This window comes from Anser brachyrhynchus, assembly GCF_964034855.1.
Source record: "Anser brachyrhynchus genome assembly, chromosome: 26".
NCBI classification, from domain to species: Eukaryota; Metazoa; Chordata; class Aves; order Anseriformes; family Anatidae; genus Anser; species Anser brachyrhynchus.
Genome location: NC_137719.1, coordinates 1,731,667 through 1,759,140, shown reverse-complemented (window position 1 = coordinate 1,759,140; position 27,474 = coordinate 1,731,667). Strand labels below are relative to the sequence as shown.

General features: G+C 41.9%; 1 protein-coding gene across 1 annotated transcript in view; it reads right to left on the bottom strand.

Moving 5' to 3' along the window:
• ANTXR1 (ANTXR cell adhesion molecule 1) overlaps nucleotides 1-27,474 on the bottom strand; it is a 117,480-nt gene that overhangs the window by 29,173 nt on the left and 60,833 nt on the right. Inside the window, exons 13-16 of the mRNA XM_080568166.1 lie at nucleotides 23,059-23,154; nucleotides 12,316-12,357; nucleotides 4,177-4,272; nucleotides 3,684-3,851 (exon numbers count right to left, since the gene is read on the bottom strand). Coding sequence (XP_080424292.1) covers nucleotides 3,684-3,851; nucleotides 4,177-4,272; nucleotides 12,316-12,357; nucleotides 23,059-23,154 — 402 coding nt within the window. The remainder of the gene's footprint in view (nucleotides 1-3,683; nucleotides 3,852-4,176; nucleotides 4,273-12,315; nucleotides 12,358-23,058; nucleotides 23,155-27,474) is intronic.

Sequence of the window (27,474 nt, the reverse complement as noted above, 5' to 3'; positions counted from 1 at the left end):
TGAGCAGCAGTGGAAGCCTCTGTTATTTTAAAAACCAGACTGGAAAAAGCAGTGAAGGACAGACCCAAGCTAGCAGTGCTGCTTTGGCTGAGAGTGCAGACCCAATGACCTAATAGGCTGTTCCTCCTCACCTCCCCCTGCTTCTTACAACTCCGCGATAGCTTCCCTGCATAAGACAATGCAAATTCATCTTCATATGCTCACATCTTCTAGACAGAAGCTTCTGCCAAGAGTACTGATGAGTTTATGCCAATTTTGCAAGTTCCTTACTGCACAGGGAGAGCAATTGCAGGATCTCTGCTTCAGAGAAATGATCCCCTCTGTTTTTGTTGAGTGCTCACAGTTGTACGTGGGGAAAGCATTGTATATAGTTATCCGGCATGCATACACAGCCTGTTTGGGTGCAGTTCAATAAGGGTGTGGTAGCAATTAATAATTAGGTAAAACCTCATCCACAGACAGATTCAGGCTGCTGAACACTATCCAGATGTGGAACATGCCAAAGTTAGGGAGTATTTGGATATGGGGTCTTGGATAGGACCTGTCCTTATACTATACAGTTTGAATGGTGTAAAGGAGAGATTTCTCTAAAGGAACTAAGAACATACATCACAAGCCAGCAGTGTGCCCTGGTAGCCAGGAGGGCCAACTGTATCCTGGGGTGCATCAAGCACGGCATCACTAGTTGGTCGAGGGAAGTGATTGTCCCGCTCTACTCTGTGTTGGTGCGGCCTCACCTCAAGTGCTGTATGCAGTTCTGGGCAGCACAGTACAAAAAGGATGTGAAACTATTGGAGAGTGTCCAGAGGAGGGCTACTAAGATGGTGAAGGGCCTAGAGCAGAAGACGTATGAGGAGCGGCTGAGGTCACTTGGCCTGTTCAGCCTGGAAAAGAGGAGGCTGAGGGGAGACCTCATCACAGCCTACAACTTTCTCACGAGGGGGAGTGGAGGGGCAGGTGCCGACCTATTCTCTTTAGTCACCAGTGATAGGACCTAAGGGAATGTTGTCAGGCTGCGACAGGGGAGGTTCAGGCTGGATATCAGGAAGAGGTTCTTCTCCGAGAGGGTTGTTGCGCACTGGAACAGGCTCCCCAGGTACTTAGTCATGACACCAAGCCTGTTGGAGTTTAAGAAGTGTTTGGACTGTGCTCTTAGTCATATGGTCTGAATTTTTGGGTAGACCTGTGTGGAGCCAGGAGTTGGACTCAGTGATCCTTGTGGGTCCCTTCCAACTCGGGATATTCTATGCGTCTATGATTCTATCACCCATGAGATACTTCTAATACACTTAGGCCCCTAATAATCAAATGATTGCTGTTACGAAGCAAAAGCTGTTCCTAGTCAGAATTAGAACTGAACTCAAAACGAACGTACATTGAATCTTTTCTCCAAATCTCTTTTGAACTTTGGAGAAATTCCAGCTGGGACACAGATCTGCAATAAACTTGACTTCTCTGTTCAGAACTGACTTCCTACCATGCAGAATAAATTCTGAAAATAAACTGAAAATCTCCTGAGGCTGCAATCCAACAGCATGAACTGGTGAAGAAAGAAGGGAGAAACTCACCGGTATCTCCTGTGGGAAAGGACCCAGCTCTCAGCTAACAGTAGCTGTGCCCACATGGATTCCATCTGCAAGTGCACACGTATTCAACGTTCCTTGTGCTAAAACTGGTGCTTCTATTAACTCCTAAGTGGTTAGAGTACAGCTTTCTGTGCTGTGAAACCTTCTGACTGCAGCACACAAAAAGCAACTGAGCTGCATCTCTCAGCTGTATGAGGTCATTTCCATGAGCACATCGTACGAGTGAAAATCTCCCAGATGGGACTAGTGTGTTTTACGAACACGTTGCAGTAATGTAAATTACAACACGATACATTTTGAAACAAAGGAGCAGCTATGTGGGATGGTGCTTACTGCATTCCCAACTCTGAACTGAAAAAAGTTGACTGTAACCTGTCCCACTGTGGGAATGAATAACCTTCATGAACACATGTTGAAATCATTATAATACAATTGCAAATGACTTGTTGGTAGGCTATGTTTATTAGATGATAATCTTTAAGGGGGGGTGGGGGGGGGAAGAGAGGGCATTGAACCAAATTTTCAAAGAGGCTCGCGTTTCTGTATCCTCCGGAAACCACTAGTACTCCCTTGTGCATCCTTGCCATTTCCATTGCTGGATTTGAACCAGCTGTAAGATCAATGTCTGAGGAAAGCCAAAACACGTGACTCGCCCAAATTCCTATGGGCACTGCTCAGAGCTGATCAGTAACAAGAAACAATGCAAGGAAACCTCGGTGTATTGCAGTGAAATATACCTGCATCTCAATAACGTAGCTGGTAGAATATGTTTGGCTAGGTTGGCTGCTTCTAGAGAGGAAGAAGACAGGAGAATAAAAACTCTGCTTTCCAGCAGTGAGGCACTTCCCCATTTAGCATAAAATTTAAGGTAAGTTAAACACCAGGCCGTCTAACAAATTGCCTGTAGAGGGTTTCTAACCCTAACCAGAATTTCCACTCTTCGCAATGGGATCCAGGCTCCAGTGGTGCCAGGCTTGCACTGGGATATGAACTGTGCATTTTCAGTCTTTTCTGATATTACAGTGCTGCTGCAAATACCACAAACTGAGCATTAGCATTTCCCAAAAAGGATAACCCTGAAAAATGTGTGGGATTTTTTATTTTTTATTACACAGGTGCAACCTCTTGAAAATTGTTTGCTGAGGACAGCTTAACTTGTCTTGAATGTAAAAGTTTAACTTTCTCATGTTGGAGTGTCTTCATACCCCACTCTGGATGATGCCACCAATATCTGTTGCGTGTGGTTTGTTTCTCTTAACCCAGAAGGAGCACTCACATGTGTGACGAAGGGTTTTGCATCAGTGAATTATTCAGCTGCTTGCTTGTTTCAGTTTTGTACACTGACAACCATTCACATGAGGGAAGCCAAGCTGAAGAACAGCTGCCTGCCCTTGGGACAGATGGCAGAGAAGGAGATCCTTCTCTGTTCCTGGGGGTGACTGCTAGGCAGCTTTGCATTGCATGTGACCTGATAACAGCGTGAATTTGTACTTTCACTTCTGAGGCACTCTAATTCAGCCAAAACCTTCTTGCAGGGCATCCCCTCCATGTGAGGTGAGCATGCTGCCCTGCAGTAGGCCTGGCCCTGTGACCCATGCCAGCTGGCAGACATCCATGTGCTGCACTGCAGTCCTTGATCTGGTCAGAACATTTTTCCTTGGTGATATTTAAGAGCAATTTTCTTCTGATTTTTCCCCTCTTTGTAAGGAAAGAGGATGCTATTTCCTCCCTACAACACAGAGAATATGCAATTTGGACTAAAGGGCCTGCCTCTGGAAGCACAGTGGAGTCTGTAAGCACTTTACAGCAGCTAGCTACACCACTAAAAGTGATCAGCTTTTTATTCTGGTCTCAGAAAGCAATGTCACCCTGCAACCTGATCCACCTGATGGGAAATACCCACTGCCCATGAGTCTCCTTTCTATAGCACAGAAAGGAGCTATCTTTCTATCTTTCTTATGCACAGCTTCTCCATCAGCACCTTGAGGTCACAGGTTTATGGACAGTTCTACATCTTAACCATGGATGTGAAAACGGACTACTTAACACAGATCTCCTGGAAACACTTTACGCAGTAAAACACTGGACTGGACTTACCTTGATTGGAGAGTACCACTTCCGAGGAGAAGAAGGTCTGCGCATATTGTTCACAAGGTTCCTGGGCTCGGGGAATTCATATTCCTGTTCTGGCATCTTGACTCTGGCATTCTTGGCTTTCTCTAACTTAGCGCCTTCTTCTGTGGAACCCTTTTCTCCCCAGCGCACCTGAAAAGACAGAATCCGAAATGCAAAGGTGGGGAAGGGCTTCAGAAAAACTATAAAAATATTACCTTGCAATTTGGATGGCAACACTGCCCATGTATCCCAGGCAAAGACCTGGATCCTACTGAAGCAGAAGAAAGAGATGGCCCCAATATTAATAGGTCTGTTTGTCTCAAATATTCCTATATAAAAAAGATTTTGGCTCAGATGTAGAAGAGAGCTTAAAGAGGTTTGTGCCTATACATTTCTTTCAGGGTAAATTGCATGAGGATATCACAGCTCAGTTCAAAACCGAGATTTTCTGACACATGGACTGGTGCCTATTTACCTCCATTCGTTTGATGCCTCCAACTCCTCGACCACCGTAATAAGAGGCATCTACTGTTGGCCATTTCTTCTTTGGAAGGCCATCATCATCTTCCTCCTACAAAACAGAAGGAAGGGGTTGTACTGTTAGGAAGCATGAACTGAGATGGTAAGGGATAAACGGTCACAGGTCACGTCGTCCTTTGAGCCAGTGCAATAAAGGTTCTGCTCTCTTGCTGCTTGTTTTCCTGAGGCTGTACACTCATGAAAAGAAAATGTTTTGTTATATAAACACTACCACCACTTGAAAGGTACAATCCAGCTCCAGCAAGAACGTGTGTTTTTGCAATATTTTTATTTAAAGGGATTTTCATCATCTTTAAATTCAGGAAAGTAAATTATTTCCAAGTTGCAAAATCATTGAGGACGTTCCCAAAATAATATTCAGGATAGTCAAGAGCTGGGGGCTTTTGGCTGCAAGTCTGGTTGATATGCTAGCCATGAGTGATGGCAGCAGGGACTTACCCCTTTGCCATCCTCTTCGCTGTGCCTGTGGTTAGATAGGCCCAGCCGTTGCTGTGAGGAGTGTTCACTGACTCATGGCTCCCCTTGCTGACATAATCCTCTAGTACACAGATAAATCATTGTATTGTAGTTCAGATTCGACAGAAGGGGGAGTGAAGGAGGGCAAGAAAGCAAGCAAGTCAAATTTGATCCTGAGTGTAGGTGAATTAGGAGTACATTTGGGAACAACCCCAGTGTGACTGTCCAAAAGGGAGATGATTGTTTTTTTAAGATGAGCAGGCCAAGTGTAATAGGATGGAAAAGACTAATGGAAAAGTTACAAGAATGGAATTAGTTCTTGTAATGAACTTCTGCCTCTGCTGGCAAGGCTACCCATGGAAATCCATGTGGCTTCAGTGATTTCATGGCCTTATGCCAGCAGAAAGTCAGACCTTGTGTGAAAAATGAGACTTAAATTCTGTACAAAATGGAATGTGTTCTACCCCTGCTGTAGCAGGCAGAAACCCAGGGACATCACCAAACACAAACTTAGACGTGTTTAGGACTCTGGCCTTCATGATGGCATTCAGATATGGCCCAATTAACAAACCAAGAAAATCTTCCTATGTGTTTTTAAAATCAATCTAGCTAAAGTTCTAGTGAGTATATTCTATGTAAAAAATGGTGCACTATAACAACTGTGCATACGCTGTGACCTACATAGTGCCTTTCGCTTTAATTTCTGCAATTCAGGCTGTGAATTGGCAAAGCAGAAAAGCAGAGTTCATCAAAAACGTGAAGTATTTCCTGTGAAAAATGTGGAGAGAGATGAAAAATGGTCCCTCTTTTTAAATTTTTTTTTCTTTCTTTAATTCTTCACAGGGATTTGGCGAAACTCCAGAGCTTAGGAGCTTTCCAAAACTGAAAAAGCCAAAAATACTTTGAAATTGAACTCCCCAGTAGGAAAATTAAAAAACTGGGAGAAAAAAATCCAAGACAAACTATGCTTTTCATGTCAAACAAAAGAATTTTTATTTAAAAACAAAACAAAACATAAATTCAGCTGCAAAAATTGTCCTGATCTAAAGGAAGAGTGAACAATTGAGTCATAAATATAAGGTCCCTCTCCTTTGTAGCTAACCTCTCTTTCTCTCTCTGGTTAGAGCTGCTGAGGCTCTTTGCTGCAACCTAAGAACTTAATATCTCTGCATGAAGTTTTCCATGAGGACTTTTTTTCAAAAAATGGAATCAAAGCCATCTAAATATTTTCCTTCAGCAATTCTCTCTTTCTCTGTCTTCAGCTTAGCACAGACTGGACTTCTCACAACAGGAAATACCAAGGTTTAGGAAATCTTCCCCACAAGCCCTTGAAAGCCCTGCAAGTCACTTCAATCTAAGATAGGAGTGTTTCTGCCAGAACAACAACAGAAGCACCACACGCACAAAAAGACAAGAGCGAACACTTGAAAAACAAAGGAGTCACAAGCTTTCTTCCGGATGAGTCTGTTTACATGTTTTGAAGGGCATAGGAGGTTTTGCAATACAAGCAGAAAAATAAAAACAAAAAACACCAGTGATGTCCTGCTCATTTGACAAATGTGTTCACAGTGTATGTGAGTAGCTCAACTAAAGCAACTGGAAACTTGGGCGTCAGGGTGGCAGAAAAGCAGGAAAATGAGAAGGAAGAGGCATACCATCCCCATCCCCAGCATCCTAGCTGCCCCATTCAGAAGAACTGAGCCAATAAAATGGGGCAGAATTCTCACATCCTGACTCAGTTTTGCCCATAGTTTTCTACACTTAGCTACAATAGGGTTTTTGCCTGAGGAAGAACTGCATAAGGAACTTCAGCTCTGATCCAGCAGCAGCACAAAAAACAGCCCCGGAAAATCTAAGTGCATTTAAGGATGCTGGAAATTGACTGTACAGAACTTGGCATCTTTCCATCCCCAAAATCTGCTTTAGATGGAGCTAGAGTTTCTTTTTTTTTTAAAAAAAAAAAAAAAGAAGAAGAAGAAGAAGCAGGACAGAGCTACATTTCACAGTCAAAGATCCAGATTCATAACTGCTGGATTTCAGAAAACAAAGATGTGTTTATCTCAGAGTCCATGCCGGGCTCTGTATACTTTGACCCTGACCTGAGGCAACCTCATCTGTGGGTAACACAAGGATAATTCAGGCTCCACTAGGGACGTCTGAACCACTAAGGGTAAGAATTCAAACTAAATTTGGCCAGATTTTAAAAAGTTTGGACAATTCACCGTTCTCCCCACCCTTATAATTATTTTCACAGTTGTCTCTGCAATGCCTGAATCTTGTCAGAATTTAGCATTTATAGAGTGCTTTGCCTGCAAAAAAAGCACTGTAAGACATGGGATAATAATTCCTCTAAGAGATTTTATCACCCAACTTTACAGCTGAGGAAACCTGGAGGTGAAATACATTGTCCTCCAGCCTCACAGATCCTTACTGCAACCCATTCCCTTAACACCAGACTCATTTCCAAATCGCATGGCCACCTCTCAAATGCAAAGGCATTGTTACACTTTGAGGATAATTTACTCGGTTCTCAAGAAACATTTCCTCCCTACTTTGGCAGGTTTTGCTTGTCACGTTATACTCGGCCAGGCATCTAAATCACAACTATATAAACCCTGCCTTATCTTAATAATCTTTGATGTGTTTTGCAAGAACGTGGCATTGGTGTTTCTCATATTTGCACCTCTCACCAGCCCAAGCCTGCAAACTGTTGTCAGAAAGCACTCATAGGTCACAAGAATATCTAAGAGAAGATGTTCCACTGGTGTTCTGCTAAGGAGCAGGCTGAAGAAAGAGCTCAACTGTCATTAGGCATCAGCAAAAAACACATATAAATTTATCCTTGAGACAAAAATGCTTAGAAAACCAGGCCTTGTCAGGCTTAGTGACAATGGAATTCTTAGTTTATCTATGGTACAGATTCTTAAAGATCCTGCCTAAGATATATCTCTGTGTGCAGAGTGCTGCATGTGCACAGTTAAGACAGAATGCCTGTTTTGATGAAGATAAAGGAGAAGGAATGTTGAAGTATTCCCACTACATGGCTCAGACAATGAGCTACACAAAAAAATAACGTGCACAGGGTCACACAGGAAATCCTTCTACAGAACAGAACACCTCATGTACCCAGACTTGTAACTCCAATTCCCAGGTTGCATTTTGTAAGGACTGTAGTGCTAGAGATGCTCATGTCTGAACTATGATTTTACAATAGAGATTGCTGCTCCACAGAGTCTTTTGCATGTAGTGCTGGCAATAGGGGACTATTGCCAGTGATGGGGGAATAAACCCAACTGTTCACCACCTCCACACTAATTGAGTGTGCTGTGCTGGATCTGCCTAGATATTTTGCATTAAATTTGGTTATAGAAGTCCACACCTTCATGGAGTAATACCTACATCTCATTTGCTCCCAATAACATTCCAAATCTTTTTCTTTTAAATGATTGTATCTTGAAAGATTCCTTTTCTCCTCCTCCCAGATTTCCAAAACACATTGTAAAAAGAGAGTAAAGGGGAAGGAAAAGAGCTGGCATACCACTGTGACCTGGCTTTATTTCAGGAATAACAGAATACATTTCCTGCCTTGGTGTCTACAAAATAAAATTGCATCAGAGCTTTTCTCTGAAGCTTATTTTGCTATCTTCCCAGCAAGGTTTTTCAGGAAGAGAGAGCAAAATAATTTGGAAGAATTTAATATACAATAATAAGTGAGGGTGCAAGTAGCTCCCCAAGAAGACGAATTCCTCTTAGACATTCTTTGCCTTCATGAATGTTTAGAAGTTGGAGAAGAGATCAAACTGGTTCAAGGTGAACAGAAGTTTTCATCTGCTAGCTTAACAATAGATGCCATGCAGTGAGTTAAATTTCTCCTTTTCATGCAGGCCTCCCATGACAGCAATAATTACTGTCAATGTCTCATGACTGTGCTGGTGAATGGTGCTTTTCTCTTCAGGACTTTCTTGTGCGTGTTAACTTTAGTGTATGTGGGTAAGATGACAACAGACATAAAGATTATCCAATTACAGGCTGGTTGGTGGCTTGGCCCTGGTGCCACGTTAGGAGTGACTGTGAAGCTTGGGTAACAGAGCAACATGGAAAAAATGGGTCTGAGTGACGAGGAAAGGGCATGCTTGGGTCATCTGGTATGTCTCCTGCCTGGTTTTGCCAGGTTTTAGGACACTTTGTGTCACTGAATCCATTTTGTAGGAGAAAGCACTGCCATGACAGAAAATGAATATACAGCAGTGTATGTTAACATTGCCTGGTCTCAGTTTACAGCGCAGGGAAGCAATGAAAAGAGCATGTGCCTCCTGGAGTGCTCCTGTTTATCTTTCTGTGGGACAGACTAGCAGCAGACCCCTGGCATGGGTCAGGTAATGAACAGGAAATTGTTGGAAGCTGCAGATCCCTGCAGGTGTTTTTTTTTTTTTTTTTGGTGTAGAAAATGGGTTGCTATACTGAGAACCAGCTTCAGCCTCTTGATAGGCTTAGGGTGTGAGTTGAATAAGAGTTGTTCCAATAAGCGCAGCCCGAAGGTGATGGGCACCTGAACAAAAGCAGACATGTCTTCCTCCAGCAGGGCTAGAAAGAGTCTTCCTATCTACTGGAAGTAGAAGAACGTGGTTTTGATCCGCTAGCAATGAGTCAATCACAGGTCAGAAAGGTGCTCATTGACTCCTTGAGACTTTCACTTCTTCCGATTGCCATTAACTCAATCTTTCCTGGCTGTAAGTAAAACCATCTGTCCTTCATCTGGGCTAAACCTTCTCCAGTATCCTCTGTTGTCTGAGGAGCACAGTGGTAAGTTGACAACATTTGCAATTTCTGAATGAATTAATTGGAAGTTTTTAGCCAATAATGATTTCCTTCACCAACAGTGAGCAAGTCTCCAATTTTTCTCAAAAGGCCTTTAAAGTAGAGTTCAATAAAACCTTTGGCGGGTTTCTGACAGTAATGCTAGTTTCCCTGTATTGTTAAAGTATAATGCATTATCCTTGCAGTGCAAAGACATATGGGCCTCGGTTCCCAAAGCTGCTGATGCAAGAATTCCTCATCTTATTTTTGCTAAGATTTTTAGGAGAAGAAAATAATTTTACTGTAATTGTAATGCTGCTGCTTAAGGGATTAGCACTCTTTCATGCTGGAGATGAGCAGTTACTAGGTTTTCTGCAAGGGAGGCGACCTACAACATGTAAGAAAAACATGAATGCAGAAAATCAACACCATCTTCCATTTGTTTTTAGCAGAGTAGGAAATCTGGAGTATCCAATCTTCTCTGAAAGCATCACATCACTGCCATTCTTGTTCCATGGACCAGACACTATAATAGTAAATGGGACCAATGAAATAGTTTTTCCACCAGCAAGAGACTCTTGTGTCAGGGAAAAAAATGCAAAGTACAGGTCACAGATTCAAAAATTAGCTTTACCAATTTTTGAGCACTGCACTGGTGCTTTACAGTTTCTAAAATAGTAAAAGTGTATTTTACTTTGTCTGCTAATTGTACAAGGTGGCTTTAGGATAACTGAACATTGAGCTTTGGGGAAAGTGCATGTGAAATTATACGTCTGCAATCAGGCTAGTCCCTGTAATTCTAGCAGGTTGTTGTAGCCAAATCTCCGTATCCCAGGGTCCCAAAACAATAAGAATAATAGCTAGAATATTGTATAGACCTTCTCTTGTATTAATGGGGAAGCAGGTAACCTACAGGTATAAGATTAATGTAATTTTTCTGCTTCTATGCAAAAAGAATTTGCCCACATTCTCCTCAGTACGAGATCAGGTTACTTTAAAATAAAAAGCCATTGGCAAACATATTGCTAGAGGAAAGCTATCAAGCGGACTGATGAACTGAAGATTGTTCTATCCAAAAAGCTGTGTGGACTCTTCCTCTCTGTCAGAATCAGGGATGAGAGAAAATATAACACTTCCAGAGATATCTTTACACTGGTTTAACCAAAACTAACCTGAAGCAAATACAACTTGCGTGCCACAGCTGGTTTATTGTGTAGCAACTGGTCTGCTTTTGCAGCACTTAATGATTTGAGAAAAGGCTTCCTTGTAAGTGAAGCACGCCTTTCCCCTTAGCACAGAGATTTAATTTCCCCTTCCAGTCCTTGGCCAGTGAACCAGCATTCCAGAATGATGCATTTTAATTAACTTCAGCAATAGAATCCCTTGGCTTGGAGGCATGTGTGATGCCGAACAGAACATGTTCAATTTTAGGCTAATATTTTCCTTTTCATTCAGAGGATGAAAGCTAACAAAGCTGGTGAATATATGTAGAGCCCAAACAGAAATGGCTACTTTTGAAAGTAGGCCAGATGCTTGCATATAAACATATGGGTTGATGCTGTTCTGAGAGATGGGTGCCTTCAGCAGCAAATGCCTTCAGTACTGAACCCAAATGCAAATCTCCATTGGGTCCAGGAATGCTCAGATGTGCATTTTTACTTGAGGCCTGTTTTGAAGGGGACAAGTGCCATCAAGATGCAGGTTCCAGTATCGGCCTTGGCTCCATCTGCCCTCAACTTCTTTGCTGTGCTCAATACAGACAGAAGCTAGGTTGAACTCCACCTTGGTAGTGCTGCAGAGGACTGAGCTTTAAGGGTTTCTGCCTTGGCACAGAGCACACTCACTGGGCCTGACTTCACAGGGAGCAGAGATCATTTCAGCAAGCTTTCTCACTTGCAAGCTGAAGCAGGCAATGACTTTGTCTCCAGAGGCAAAAAGCAAAAGGAAATAGCCAACAAAATCACTCTGAGCATGGATCTAAGTCTTCTTTTACTTGCATAGTTAAGAGGAACAGATTCAAACCCTAGGGAAGTCAATGGAAAAACTTCCATTGACATCAATAAGCCCTGGACACAGCTGACTGACTCTTCAATGAAATCCCATGTGCAAAAGAATGGAAGTAAGAAAAGAGATCGAGTGAGTACTGAAAACAGGAGGATACAGAAAGGGGCGGATGAAAAACTGGGCAGATTTCTGGGGAGTCTACTGATTAAGTAATGGTGACATAACTTGAAACCATTTGTTGCTGGATTCGTCTAGAAAAAAATAAACAGAATTAACATGAAAGTTTTAATGTTACTTTACTGTTTCCCTCCATTAAAACTTCCCCTGTTGGCGCCACTCTTCTGGTGTCAGGATGGTTATACTGTGTTTTACATCTGTTCAGAACCTGGTCCATTCTCTTCAGACACAATTGCAAAGTTTATGGGCTGCTTTTGCTCACAGCAGTTGAAGTGTAAGGGATAAGCATTGTGAGTTAGTGCTCAGCTGCCAAGACTGGTTATATATGCTGAAACACCAAAATCATTATTGTGCTATTCCAAGGAGGTAGTTAAGCACACGTTTAGGTTCCATTAACTTCAAAGCTAAACATATGCTTAAGAGTTGTCCTTTTTGTGAATCAGAGCCTAACTCTGCAGTGCTGTTCTGACCAAGTGAAAGAACCATCTGCCTCTGTTCTCCTTCCCTACCTGTTCCCAAAGGTTTAACTTCCTGCCAAGGTCCATACTCTGCCATGCAGCAGAATCATGACCTCTTGTGAGGAAGCTGAACAAAATCTTGTCCTAAACATTGATGAAACCAGGTTGTTGGTGTTACTTACCTCGCTGTCTTCTGCAGGTGGGGGGGGGGGCTCTTTGATGATCTAGAAGGATGGAAGAGAAACAGAATGGTAAATCCGTACTTTGTTGTTCAGCACGATACAGAAGTCACAAACACAAACAAAGAAAAAAAACAATAAACAAACAAACAAACAAGATGTTGTTGTGAACATTTCTAAACTTAGTTCCAATGTTGCATTACTACAGGGTGGCTTGTGTGTGCTACCAGTGTCATAGTCACTGCAAGTGAGAGGGGAAGCAGGAGGCATCCCAAAGCCCTCCCATACAGGCAGTTCCCAATTACATCTTCAGACTCATGTTGCTCATTATGTGATCCCTGCTCCACATGAGGTGACAGAAAATTCAAAGTAACATATCCTTGATATTCCAGCTTCATAATCCCAGTAGGGGTCACAGTGCTGGCTCTAGGCAACACTGGTAACGATCACAGTTTTACCTGAACAACTGTGGATGCAGAATCAGCATCTTTCACTGGCCACTGCACACACACACAGGTCCTGCCTCAAATAATTTACCTTCTGAACAGACAAAGACTGGAATGAGAAACCATGGTGAAGTGAAACACCCTGGAGACATTGCAGAAGAGTAATAAACCTCCAGCTTCTGTCTCCCAGACCAATACTTCATTCCAGAATTCTGTGCCACCCCAAGCTCTCACAGAAAATGCTTTTCACATTGTTAGTGTTATATTTTCCACTCTCATATGCTTTTCTTTAAAATATGCATATATATATATATATTTATACACAGACACAGACACACACACACACACTTCAGGCTCTCCCAGGATTTCTAACTAATAAAGCAATAAGGGTGAGGTTTTAGACTGGTCCAGGATATTCTCCATAGAAACAGATGAAGTTTATGTGGGCGTGAGGTTATTATTTCATGCAAAAAGTTTGCATCTAGGGCTCAGCAGGCAGTTGGCTATTATCACAACCCTCCACTCCAAGGGCAACAGAGAGCCTTCCAAAGGGAAAGCAGTTGCATACAGGCATGTCAAATATCTCTCCCTTAAACGAGACGCACCCCAATGCACTGCCATTGCAATCAACAGATTGAATCCAGCCGATCTTGTCGATTCAGCTGCCCCAGGGATGAAATTTTCTCCAATAGTTTTAAATCTATTTGGATGAAACAGCTTTCTTCACACACCAGACAATGAATCAAATTCTGGGGTGCTGAGCACCTGTGGAGATTGAGCTGAGTGTCCTGAGCTCCTCTCAGGACTGGATAGTAGGTGTAGGTGCTGCCTAGGAATGGGGTGCAGATGTACAGACTCAAAAATTACCCTTTGAAAATAAATTACAGTCCCAAACAATAACAGCTTGGCTGTTTAAACACAGAAAGGGAAAATGACAATTACATTAAAGGCCCTGAAGATATAAACATTTACAAAAATTCTTCTCACTCATGTTTTTCCTTTTCTGATGAGCTCACTGTTTTTATTTTCTTCTGCAAATCCCAAGTCATGCAATATGTCCATTAATGAAGAGCATGTGCCTTTGGCTAGGGAGGAGATTGGGGCTGGATCAGTCCTTTTTACATATCTCAGTCCACATATCCCATTCCCGGGCAGCCAGGCATTTTTGGTGGCCTACAGTGCTCTCAGGGAACCTCTGCTGAAGACACTGTGTGCTTGAGTATCAACACTGAATCTTTGTTTATGTACACAGAAGCACAAAGCACATGTAGAAGCATAGAATGACATTTGAGGAGTGGGTTAGGTACACCCACTGTCCTGCTCATAATGATAGCTTGCTCTGGTGCAGCAGAACCATGGGTCAGGCTGTGACTGTAAAGCCACTGAGCACATTAGGGAGAAAGATGATGTCCCAGAGGAGCTCGGGCTGACTGGCAGAGCTCTTGAGTGTCTGATAGAGCACCCTTCTCTCTGCCTACCTTGAAATTCTTAGCTTGTGCTTTCAGCTCTGAGGGATTCCAGCTATTTCCCTGATGGAAAGCAAATGAGGAAAAGTAAATGAAAAATGATCTGCATCAAACAGTACTGCTCTGTGGAAAAGAAATCATGGGTACCAGCATGGTTTATTCAAAGTATTCCTTGTTTTAAGAAGATGGATACAACATAGTTTCTTGTACATCTCACAACACAATTACTGACACAGCACATACAAAGCACCAAAATACACAGAAGGCTTTTCTAGACACATTTTCAGATACATTTGGGTTACTGCTTGCTGTGAAGAATGACACTCTTTAGCAGACCTCCCTTTGAACCAAAACCCTTAATCCAAATGCATTGGATGCTGAGAAATTTCAGATATCTGATCCAAAATAATAGCTACTACAACTTGCTTTATTACCTTCTCTAATGTTATTCTGGTGGAACATCATGGGTTTCAATGGAGTTTCTCTGATTTGCATTAGCATGAAACATCAGTATAATCCATCCAACATATTTGGTCCAGCTAAGCATTCAAACACAACTTCTCAGGCAATATCACTGGAAAATCTGAAGATTACAGACTTGGAAATGAAGAGATAGCTGTGTTTTTCATATATTTGCATTCTTTCTCAAAACATCCACACTCAAACAAATTAACTCTGATTTCTATAAACACATCATTTTTTTTTCTACTACTGACCGAGAGAAAAAAAAAGAGTGATTCTTTGCATTACTAAGTGCTGCGCACTTTTAAGAGCAACTGAACACCCCGTAAATTGGTCACATAGATTGGTTAGTTTGGACAAATCCAGAGATGGGGAGAATTTAGTCTCTGCCTTTAGCCAGAGCTTGTATGAACTTTACAAGCCTTTGAGCTTGTATGAACTTTAGAATTTTGCCTTATATAAAATATATTTTCTGTCTTACTACCCAGATCTGGAAAGGCTTTTGGTGTATAAACAGCACAAATCTTTTCTTTCTCCCTTTTGGATTTTTACTGTTACAGCTGTATGTGCACAAGCCCCTCATTCTGGGGTAACAGAGGCAGTGAAGCAAATGGGAGCTTTGTACCACCTCACACACATGAGCAAATCAAATGTCAAATGGGAATAACAAGATCCCAGAGCCAAAAGGCAGTGCCTTACACCTGCTCATTTTGTACAATAGAACTGATTACTCAAGTACAAGGAAGAAAATGCTGTTACAGGGAACCCAAAGCGGGTACAGCCCATACTGGCTTACAAGCCTTGAGTCTGCCACGTTTTGTTCCGGGCTGCACCTCTTGCCTTCTCTCTGCCGCACCAGATGACACACATGGACCTGCTGAATGCAATCAGCTGGGAGCATGCCTGGCCAAGCAAAATGCTTAGGCTAGTTTAGCTTGGCAAAGCTGAAGTATTTGTTCATGTGTGCTGCAATTGTTTTGATAACCCCAAGCCATTTCTGAGATTGCTGCTGTGACTGTATCTCCTGTCCCTGCGTTTGAAAGAAGGAAAATATGGTTCAGCAACCATATTTGCTTGCTAGGTGAGGAATACCTAAGGGTTTCTACATCATTGCCATGTTATAAGAACCTTACAATATGGTCTTACGTTTGTAAGTAGTCAAGGTCTGTGGGACAGACAGGTGGCCATTAATTTTTCTTAGCAGAGGAAGGAACTTCAAGAGTAGTTGTCAGCACTTCTACATACTTAACTGTGAAAATTCAGGACATCAGAGTGATTCTTTGCCTTTCTATCACAGATCTCAACATGCATGTGACTGACACGGGTCTCTATTAGCTGACACACCACACACACCTCGACATCACAAATGCATAGAGAAGCAGCTGCTCCCAATGAATAACCCAGTGTAAAAGCAGAAAAATCCTATTAGCCACCCTCCTGGAAGTTTAAAGCATTAGAGAGGATGGGTTTGCTGCTGCCCTGAAATTTCTGTAGCCATTCAGGCATTAGCAAAGACCCACATGTTGAATCCAAATTTTGCATATTCCAGGAATGTGTCCAGGATGTTTTCCATCTTTGGAGAGTAGAACACTCCACCAGTTTGCAGTGTCCAGCAAACACAAACTCGGTAACTCTCCCTCGAGTATTATCTGATAAATAGGGGCAATGTGTTCCTTTTCAGTGAAGTGTATCTGCATTAAGATGAAACAGAACATCATTTAAAATGAGAGCTACATGAGAAAATAATGCAAAATAAGAAATAAAGGGTTTTGCCTTTAATTAGAACTAAAACTTGAAAGGGAGAATGCAGTTAACTGAGCAGATTTTGTTCTTATTTGCATTCATTCTTCTTGAAAATAGGTATTCGTTCTTCTTGGAATACGCATTTTAGCTATAATAAAAAGCGGTGGGGGGGTTGCTTTGTTTTGTTTTGTTTTGTTTTAAATAGCATTAACTATGACCTATCTGACCCATCCTTTTTTTTTTTTTTTTTTTTTTTCCCCACATACGTATAGTTTTGAACTCCTCTAGGTCCTATGACAGTTTCACAGCTTAGTTATAAATTGGATAAAGAAACATTTCCTTTTCATTTGTTTCATATCTGCCATGTGTTCTAAGTAACCATCCTTGGAGATGTTGTCTACAGTTCAAGATTTCTAATACAAGCAGGAAGCCTGTCTGTATTTCTTCATCTGCAATACAATACATTCTTCTTCCATTGGGTAGATGAAGTCCAGTTGGAAAGCTAACATACTTTTAAGTTACTCTCTCATCAGCCTGGAAGAAGATCCATTAATCTCAATTTTACCTCATTAAAATTAGGAGAGACAAGACTGTTTCACACCTAAGACTTCAAGTGACATGCACAAGCTACATTCAAAACAGATATTAGCACATGTCAAAATCATCCATGCACTTATGGGAGACATGACATCATGGAGGGGAAAAAAAACCAACACAACCTTTATTTAAATAACTCTGATACAGTTTGCAGCTGAATGGGGTTGACATGCAATTCCCCAGGGAATGCATGAGAAAATGTAGCATCTGCAAAGATCATTCCTTTTCCTAGGCCACTTCACTTGCACAGAAAAACAAGGCCAGAATCAGTAGGTTTTGCTCCAAGTGTCTGACCCACTTTCTTTGGAAGACTAGCTAAATAAATTTCATTTTCTGAAATAAAGAAAAGAAAAACATCATAGCTACTTTCAGCTATATTCAGAAGCCCTTGTTCTCACTCATTGATTGCTAGGGAATTTTCTGGTTGAGTAGGATGTGGTCCTAAAGACCTATTTTTTCCTTAGCTGGGTTTAGCCAATTTTCTTTGGAAGAAGTGCAAGGAGTCCAGGGAAAAAACAAAGGAAGAAACAAGTTTTTACTGTGTTAGTTGCTTTCTATTCAGGACTGGGGCAAAGAACAACAGTGTATCCTTTACGTTGAGTATCTGTTGTGGTCTGGAATAAAAGGTGCTGAAGCCAGTCAAGATTAATATAATTGGCTTTCGGTTCTGGCCTTAAAGAAATACATTAGCGAGGAAATGGTTTGGGAATCTGAAGTCTATGCATATCATCTAAAGGCAAATAGCTTTCAGAAGGCAATGCTTAAAAATTTCCAAAAAGTCAACTCCTGGAAGATCTTTCAGTTTGGACACCCCAGAATTGATGGACACTTCAGAGAATTTGGCTTTAACATCTTTGGTAATGACACATCATAGCAGCACAACAAAGGAGCCTAATTCAGTGCCTGGCAAACATACTGTTCTGTTGGCCCCCTCTACATGAGTTGCCTGACCCAGCTGTGGAGCTGATGGTATTAGCCCAGGCAAAATTACCCTGCTATGCTATTTTCAGGATACATGCTAGCATGTTTAAAGACAGCTAGTTACAGAGCATTATATCCATGTCTAACCCATCCTGATCTGACTGACAGGAAGCCGAGTGGGCAGTGAACTTTTGTGGGTCTCTGGACATTTATTGAGAACAGCGTCTTTATCCTCCTGCTGTGCTTTTGTGCACAGCAACTGCGAAGTCAGATTCTGTTATTTCTGCTACGGTAACAGTGCTACCACCAATTGTTTTATATTGACCGTGCCATAAATGAAGACACTCATTTTTGGCAACAAGCATGGACTCAGAGCTTGGATGCTGCACACCAGGTTAAGCTCCAATAATTCTGGTGAAACTCTACCATGTTATGCTAGGCAAGTGCTTGGCTTGAGTGCTTGACTCAATAGCTCAGGTCTGAACTGAAGGCAGGGACTGTGGGGTCTACAAGCAATTCTTCCCTCCATATTTGTGTCTTTCTCTCTCTCTTGGTTTGTCTCACTAATGTTTCAACTCATGATCCTGCATTCCCTTCTCCCAAAATCATCTTAACTACAGAAAAACAGTGCTTCGTACGCACATGGGAGCGTGTGGGAATCAGAATACATGGACCCTTACAACCTCCATCAAGCCAGTGTTCACCATGGAATTTTATGACTCTCCAGGGTTACTGTAGCATCTATACATTCCCCCGCCCTCCCCTTCCTCCAGTTTAGCCATAATTTTCATGTGTTTTTAATATATATTTTCTGTATTTTCTCCATCCAGATTTCTGTTTCCAAAACTTTTGGTCAGCTGCACTACAGACTGAGAGCCAAACAAATTGCTGAGTTCTTCCATGCTTCCTTCCAGAAAGCAGCTTTAAAGCTAAGGCTGGCGTTAGATGCTTAAATACCAACACCTCGTTTATATGCCAGCCACACCCCTACATTTAGAGAAGCTGCAGTACAAAAATGAGTAAGATGGTGGATATATTCTGAGTGGGCTGTTGCTACAGATCAGCTTCTCATGTTTCCCCCGAGGCCACACTGTAAGGATGCATAAGGGAGACAAAGGCTCATGTTTACCTCATAAAACTGTAAGGAGATGTGATGTACGAGCATGTGGGGAAATGCTTTGAATCAGAGCCTCAGCTGCACCAGGGAGATATTTCCACTCCTATCCTCTGTGTTTAGTTCCCTGGACTGCCCCAGGCTTAGGGCAGGCTGACTGCAGCCCCAATTCAGCTGTGCTAGGGAGTCATTTGTCCTGCAGATCCTGCTCAGGTGCAAAGCACAGCCAATACCACTCACCTATCCTGCTGATTCCAGCATCCATGGGAGGTGCCTGAGCTGCATGGTGCTGCATATTGGCAGAGGGAAGCTGTCCCAGCATGGACAGGCCTTCCAAATATTGTATTAATTATGTCTTCACTACACATCCAAAACATTTAACCAATTCAATTTCCAAACTGATCTAATAATGTGGCTGCAAAAGCCTCCTTAAGACTATTTTGGAGGCTTGCTATCTATTTGTCTTACAAATGTTAATAGCTATTTGGTTTACATCTATATTAAAACTAAGCCTTGTGTCGGTCTCCTGTCTGGAACTGAATTTCACCCATGGGCACCGAAGTAGCCTATTGCACATACATTTCTGCTCTGAGCACTCTGAATTCTCCAGAGTGTTAAAAAAAAGGGAGGAATGGGAAAACAACAGCTACTGAAAATCAAATGCCCCAAAACATCAACAAGACCAGAATCTGGCATCTGCTGTTTTGCAGATGCACTCTTCTCAGGAAAAGTGCCATCAATATCTTTGCATTTGCCATCTTCTGCTGTGTACAGTGCTGGAAATGTAAGCTTAGAAGAATATCTTTCTTTGTTTCCTGTAGTTGAATAAATTTCCTTGAAACCTCTTCAAAGGTTAGCACCTGGCCTTCATGCTTTCACATCTCTCCATGGATGTCAAGAGAAATTTTGCCTATGCTGGGTATCAGGCACAGCAAAGGTCTAATTATTGTTCTGATCCACTAAGCAACAATTGCATATACTGTAAACTGAGTGGTAAATTCCAGACTTCATCCCAGAATACTTCTGAGACCAATAAACTTGGATACATTTGGAAACAGCATTTCTTTATGGGTGCATGCCAAGGATATACTGGGTTCCAGATAAATCTCCAGAGTAAGTATGTTGATTTCAGTGCATTTACTCCAGGGATGAAGCTGGCGTGGTGATTTTCCTGAAGAACTGCTGGACAATAATGATTCCTATTTAATTAAAAAGCATGCCAAGAGGAATTTCAAGGTTTAGAAATGTGCTTGTCACTCAAATTTATTCTTTTTAAGGAAAAAGGTTTTTGTCTTTTGTCCCCTCCCCCTTCCCCCCCCCCCCCCAATTATCTTTGAGACGTCCCTGGGCTTGAATCCACAGCAGTGTCTCTGGGTCTGTGGTTTGATTATTAGAGGGTATTGCTTGCCTGCCTCTCTTGTCTGTTGTGCAAGCAGTTCTTCTGGCCTTAATTCACTCCGTGCTTCTGACAATGCTGCATTCCTTGATGTGCCATTACCAAACTAGTAAATAAGCAGTGTTGCTCTGCTCTCTTTCTCCCCACCCTAAACCAAGTAGGCTGGGCAATCCTCTGTGGATTTGTCTTTAATTTTACAGATTCTATGGGTAAGCAATTCACAGTGAGGTATCTTAGCTGCTGGTCTACTGCCAAGCATACTGGATTGCCATCCTGGAGAGACGAAAAGATCACTTACAGGCTCTTGAATTGAACTGTTTCCAGCAAGCAAAGGGATGTGTTTGACTTACATTTGGAAAATATCACTGAGACAGTCCCCACTTGGAGACCTTGCTAAGAGGGAATGTGGGAGGTAAAGGAGGAAAAAGGGTGAGGAAACACTTTTATCTACAACAACTTTTTTAAGTACAGAATTTAAATCTGGAAAATATCTGGAAAAGCTTATGAAGTTTCATGTGAATAAGAGACTCCCTCACCTCTGTTGCACTTGCCTTCCCTATCTGGACTGTATTTCTTACACTTAAAGCAACACTGTTAAATGACTGTTATCTTCATATTGTTCCCTTATAGCAGTCCTGAACTACCCTCTCTACTACCCTTAGTTCTGTACTCCCTCTACTCCACACCACTCTGCTTTTACTCATGCCTTCTTCCAATCAGCTTCATTGCTCTTCTGTGAAAGAACCTTTAAATGGTAGCATCACTTACAGCCTCTCATCTCTATCACCTTACTTCTCCACCAAATCCCAGTGCAAATATCTGCACAGGGTGCATCTCCATTGACTTCCACACAGATGTGCCAATGAAGAAGTTGTCCTGACTTCTCTGGGAACAAGCCATCTAGTTTAGACAAATAACTCTCAGCAACCTACCACACTGCTAATCCTTTGTCCATTTTTAGAACTGATATTTTAGTGTTCTGAAAAGTTTAAATAAATGTTTTTTTTTTCTCTTCTGGTTTGCAAATCAGGACAGAGGTGCTAACTACTGTGAAAAGAAGCATTTACCCCTTGCTCATCTATCCAGAAAGAGAAAAAGACTAAGATTTTTCCTACAAGATTTTCATCCTTGTTCTGGACAGAGAAATGTATCTCACACAAAGATTCCTCCTCAAATGTGAAGAGACCCTGCAGCGTCTGTTGCTCCACAGTTCACAACACCAGATTGTGGATTCAGTATAACATGGTGTAAATTTACAAAACTGGATAAATGATTCAAAATCAGGAATAATGGTAGTGATCCAGAAACTTGAGCCAGTCTGGATAGTTTTAAAAGACGCATCTGAAACATTATATGCAACCTGACACCAAAACCAGTCTCCAATTCTGCTGACATTTGTACATCCCTAATTCTTGTTCTATATTTGCTTCATAAACAAGACCCAAAGCAAGCACAGAGATTCGCTGGATTATATGTCCCACAATAGTCATTCTTTGCCTTGATCTACATTGGAAAAGGCAGCCCAAAGGCATGACCAACAGAGATGTATGGAGGTATGACAGGTCCTTGCAGTCAAGCAGCAGGATCATGTGTGAGAAAAAAGGTTATCTCAAGTCTCTGATTTCCCCTTGCTTCCCTCGACCTCTTCCTTCTCTTCTGTTTTCTCCTCTTGCCCACGATTTCTGCCCTGCAGTTTACTTTAAGCAAAACTAAAGACAAACGAGGGAAAACACTGCATGAAAGTAACAGCAACAGAAACACTTGATAAAGTGTGGCAGAGATCACAAGGAGAGGAAAGGCTCTTCCACCTCCAGAGTCTAGGACTCATTGTAGACTGTCAGCAAACTGGCTTCCCCATCCTAGACATAGCTCTCTTGCAGCTATTCATACAAAAAAAATGACATAGAATCATTAAGGTTGGAAAAGACCTGCATGATCATCTGGTCCAACCATCCCCTTATCACCAAAGTCATGCACTAAACCATGTCCCTGAGGCATTGGAACGGGTTGCCCAGGGAAGTGGTGGCATCACCATCCCTGGGGGTATTCAAGGAAAGGTTGGACCTGGTGCTTAGGGATATGGTTTAGTGAGTGACATTAGTAGTAGGGTGATGGTTGGACCAGATTACCCTGAAGGTCTTTTCTAACCTTAATGATTCCAGGAGCAGCAAGTCCGACCTTTCCTTGAACACCCCCAGGGACAGTGACTCCACCACCCCCCTGGGCAACACATTCCAGTGCCTGACTGCTCTCTCTGAGAAGAAATGTCTCTTCATTTCCGAACTAAACCTCTCCTGGTACAACTTGAGGCCATTCCCCCTTGTCCTATTGTTAGTTATCTGCGAGAAGAGGCTGACCCCCAGCTCCCCACACCTTCCTTTCAGATAGTTGCAGAGAGCAATAAGGTCTGCCCTGAGCCTCCTCTTCCCCAGACTAAACACCCCTAGTTCCCTCAGATGTTCCTCACAGGACTTGTGTTCCAGGCCCTTCAATAGCTTCGTAGCCCTTCTCTGGACATGCTCCAGGGCCTCGATGTCCTTCTTGTAGTGAGTATGGTGCTATCAGCAATGCTGAAGGCAGAGCAGGGTGAAGAGGACTTACCACTGTGCAGCAAAGAGGCCAGAACCACCAGAGGAGAACCAGCGCCAGCAGGAGGAAGAGGATCAACAAAGCAATAGCCAGGATGGTCCCATCTGACTGGAAGAGAATTAGAGAATGTGTGAGCACCACTAGCACAAAACTTCTCTCTCCGCAGTACCTGGCCTATGCATCCTGTTGCAGGCATGTACACGTCCCAAGGGCCATTGCCATAATTTGTTCATTTTTCAGAAAAAAAACAGACACAGTTTTCCTTCCTCATACATCTAAATGTAGCACCTTCCCCACCCTCACTTATTGGGGAAGAGACATCTAGTTCACTTTCTGGAGTTGTAGCTTGTGCCTTGGTGCCAACGTCACAATTATGTAAAAAACTTAATTCACTTTAGATCAAAATCTGTCTCCATATACCTCAGAGCATTGTGAAAATGAAAAAAAAAATTTAAAGCATCGGAGCTCACAACACAAAGTTTTCTTGCAATTTCAAGCTTTCTCTTTTCTTTGTGACTATTTTCCCTTCTTGCACAAACTTGAAAGTAATGTCAGAATTCAAATTTACTCTAAATAGAAAACCATTTGGAAAGCTGCAGTTCACATTTGTAGTGAGAAAACAAACAGAAACAAAGCTCAACTTGAGTTGACATTGGCCAGTGTGGTGTCAGACAACAAAAAAGGCTTTTTTAAGTATGTCAACAGCAAGAGGAGGTCAAAGGAAAACATTGGACTGATAATGAAGATGGTCACCTAACAAGTAAGGACGAGGAACAGGCAGAGGTGTTTTTTGCCTCAGTTTTTAATATTAATGACAGAGCTTGGGCTGCCCAGTCCTCTGAGTTGGAAGATCATGACTCGGGGAGCAGTGACTTTCCATCTGTAGCCACTAAACTTGTAAGGAACCAGCTGTATCAGCTGAACATTCATAAGTTCAGGTCGTCTGATGGGATTCACCCCAGAGTGCTGAAGGAGCCAGCAGACGTTATAGCTGGACCTCTCTCAGCAATTTACTGAAGGTCGTGGGAGTCTGGGGAGGTCCCTGCTGACTGGAAGCTGGCCAACGTTATACCCACCTACAAAAAGAGCATGAGAGAAGACCCAGGGAACTACAGACCTGTTAGTCTAACCTCACTCCCAGGAAAAGCTATGGAGAAGATTTTCCTGGGGATATTGAAAGGCAGTTAAAGAACAAAGCTGTTATCAGACACAGTCAACATTGGTTCCCCAAGGGAAAGTCCTGCCTTAGTAATTGATCTCCTCCTATGGTAAGGTCACCTGCTTGGTGGATGACAGGAAGGTGCTGGATGTATCTTTCTGGATTTTAGTAAGGCCTTCAGTACCATTCCTCATGGCATCCTTCTGGAGAAATTGTCCAAGTGTGAGCTGAACAGGTCCATACTACACTGGGTAGTGAAGAGCAGAACCCAAAGGGCTGTAGTGAATGGGGCTACATCTGGCTGGTGGATGGTCAGCAGTGGTGTTCCGATTTGGAGCAGATTTGGACATGTACACTGTCACAATATTCAGGGTTTTTCCACAACAGAAACCATTACCTCTGGAAGATCCTTTCTATTCTAAGGGATACTTCCCCCATTTAAAAAAGGCATTTACAATTCTCTGATATCAATTAACAATCCAAAATGCTGCACAAGCCACCACAATAAAGCAATCAAAACCAAAAGTTCATTATTTCCTGTTGCTTAGATTTAACCCAAAACAGATGTTCTTGGTTTTCTGAGGCATGCCAGCTTCCCTTTACCACATCTCCCCGATATCATCCTATTCTGAGATAAGCAAACAGGCAGTCCTGACTTAATCCTGTTTGAGATGTTCTTGATGTAAGAGCCAGACATTAAAAAAACTCCACCCAAATGTCAAGATCACCAAGCCGTACTGAGTACACATTCAAGAGCAGACTGACCTGTAGGATAGGAAAATTGGGTGCCTGCTTAAGTCACTGTAATTCAATGGCCAGATGATCTCCTATCATACCAAACTGGTAAGAATAATGGAAAAACAATCAAGGGTAAGAGCATTTTCCAAACCTTCTTCTGGTGCAGAAGAAATTTCTGGAGAATTTGGATCAACACAACCTGATCTTTGACACTTGGAAATAAAAAAGATGTAGTCCACACAAGAGAAGAATTCACCCAAGGCATCTCTGAAAATGGAAACTGGACCCTGATACAAAATAAAAGCTCATTTGAGAAAACAGAGCTGTATACTTGGTGTTGTTCCTTTAGACAGACAGCATAAAGCAACATCCATCATCTGCGAAGTGGAACCTGCTGATACTAAGCACTTTAAAAAATGTGATCTTGACTCTCTGTTGCCATGAAATCATACAGGAAAGAAGGAAGGCTTTTGATGTCTAATTGTTGCCTGCCCCCTGTGCCCCTATATTGACACAAATTTTGTCATTTTAAATACTCTAAAAGGAATTTGCAAAACTGCAAGGCAAGTGAAGGTAGCCTTTTAACTGGCTTTTAACAGAATTTGTTTTTAATTTTTTCTTCCTTTTTTTTTTTTTTTTGAGACATTCTGCAAAGAACCATTTACATTACATCTGGATCTCTGCAAGGCAGCTGATGTGGCCAGCTGGTATTCTGTGTCTCTCAGCAGTGAAACTGTCCAGAGAACTTGGAAGGGTTCGATTTGCCAAATCTTACATTTCTCACTCAGGTAATGCCTCTCACTAACGCCAGTATTGCCTGGCAAGTCTGCAGGAATGAGCCATTTTCCAATATCAAAAACAGACCCTCCCTCCAAAAAATGGGGTTGGTTTTAATTACTTTTCTTGTTTTTGAACAAAGATCAAAATATTCCAGACAGATATGAATTGATTTTCTGGGGTCAGCCGCAGCTACTAAAGCAACTAACTGAGAACCTGAATCACGAGCTACAAATCCTATCTTCTTTTGCTCTAACTGCACTGTCACTGCTGTGAACTTTGAGGAAACCCCAGCAAGTCAGACTAGGACAACACATATATACATAATAAAGCTCACTAAAAGCATCAAAGTGACCTGAACTCTGTTTTTGTTTTATTTTTATGTTGTCAGTTTCTGCTATAATTTAGCTATCATTCTATGTAGTATCTACAGTTTCATACAGCTAGAACTTTGCTTAGATGGAATGTGCCATTTATCCAAGCCGAATAATAAACAAGAAGGAAAGTGTGCCTGCTAGAACAGTCTGCAAAAGTTCCATTGACATTTTTAAGCTGTTCTCTCTGTCTTAAAACTGGTTGTTAAAAAGGGCTGGTGAAGACTTTTGAAATGTCTGTTTTCATTCCATTATTATTTTTTTAATGAAAATTCAGAAGAACAATACAAATGTTCTTGGAAACAGTGAACTATGGAATAATTCAATGAGTTGTGTTTGACACACTTATCAAGTAAAGGTTGTGAATTCAGGTCAAGGAAACAACTTTCATTTTAAAGACAAAGGAGAATTTTAACACTAAATTAGAGAAGTTCCTGTGAAATATCTACAGAGATGAAGTGTGGCTAGCCCCTAAACATACAGAGTTATCTGAAATTAGTACTACTTTTCCACTGAGATTTACCTTGACTACTCACACTGAGATAAAACTGGTGCTTGTGCCTACTGTGGGATCAATAGCCTAAAATTCCATTACACCCAAAAAACTGAGAAAAGCCATACAGCTAAGGTACCTGTTACAGCTTCTGCCAAATGTAAGGTAAATGTAAAACATTAGCAACGTGCTTCTCGACAGCTGTTGAAGACTAAGATAATACTTGGAGCCATTATTCTGAAGTGCCTTGCTATTGTATCAAGAAACAGTATACAAGAAAAAGAGCAGCCTCTTTAAATGACATTTTGATGCGCTACACGTTTCACATGTGAAAACTCTGCCATGTAGACTTTGAAACAAATAAACTGGTTGAGAAAGCAAGGCAGCTGTGCCTTGAAGCCTCCTTTACCCTGCCAAAGAGTCCAACAAGGCCAAGAAAATACTGCAAGTATTGCTGGCAGTTGAAGAACAATGGAAAACAATCTCTGGATGATACTGTAAAATATAAAGATATCAAGAAATCGGAAACAAGAGACATTAGAGGCATTTTCTCATTCATGGATGTGCGCATGCACATATATATATATATATATTCTTTCACTCAGAAGTTATTGTTGAAATGTGGTAGGATGTGAGAATGGGGGAAATCTTTTGTTATGAGAGAGAAACCTGGCCCATGTCTCGGACTGTAGGTACTCCCATTGGGAAGAGGAGAGGGCTGGCAAAGTCTGATCCAATAAATGGCATAGGCTATTTCATTAAGTCTAGCCACAAACATTCAGATGTGTGCTGTCCTCCAAAGCAAGACACTCCTAGAACACAGAAGCAATTCCTGGGAAGATCCTATCTATGAGAAAGAGATCAGTATAAACTAGGTGCATGCACAC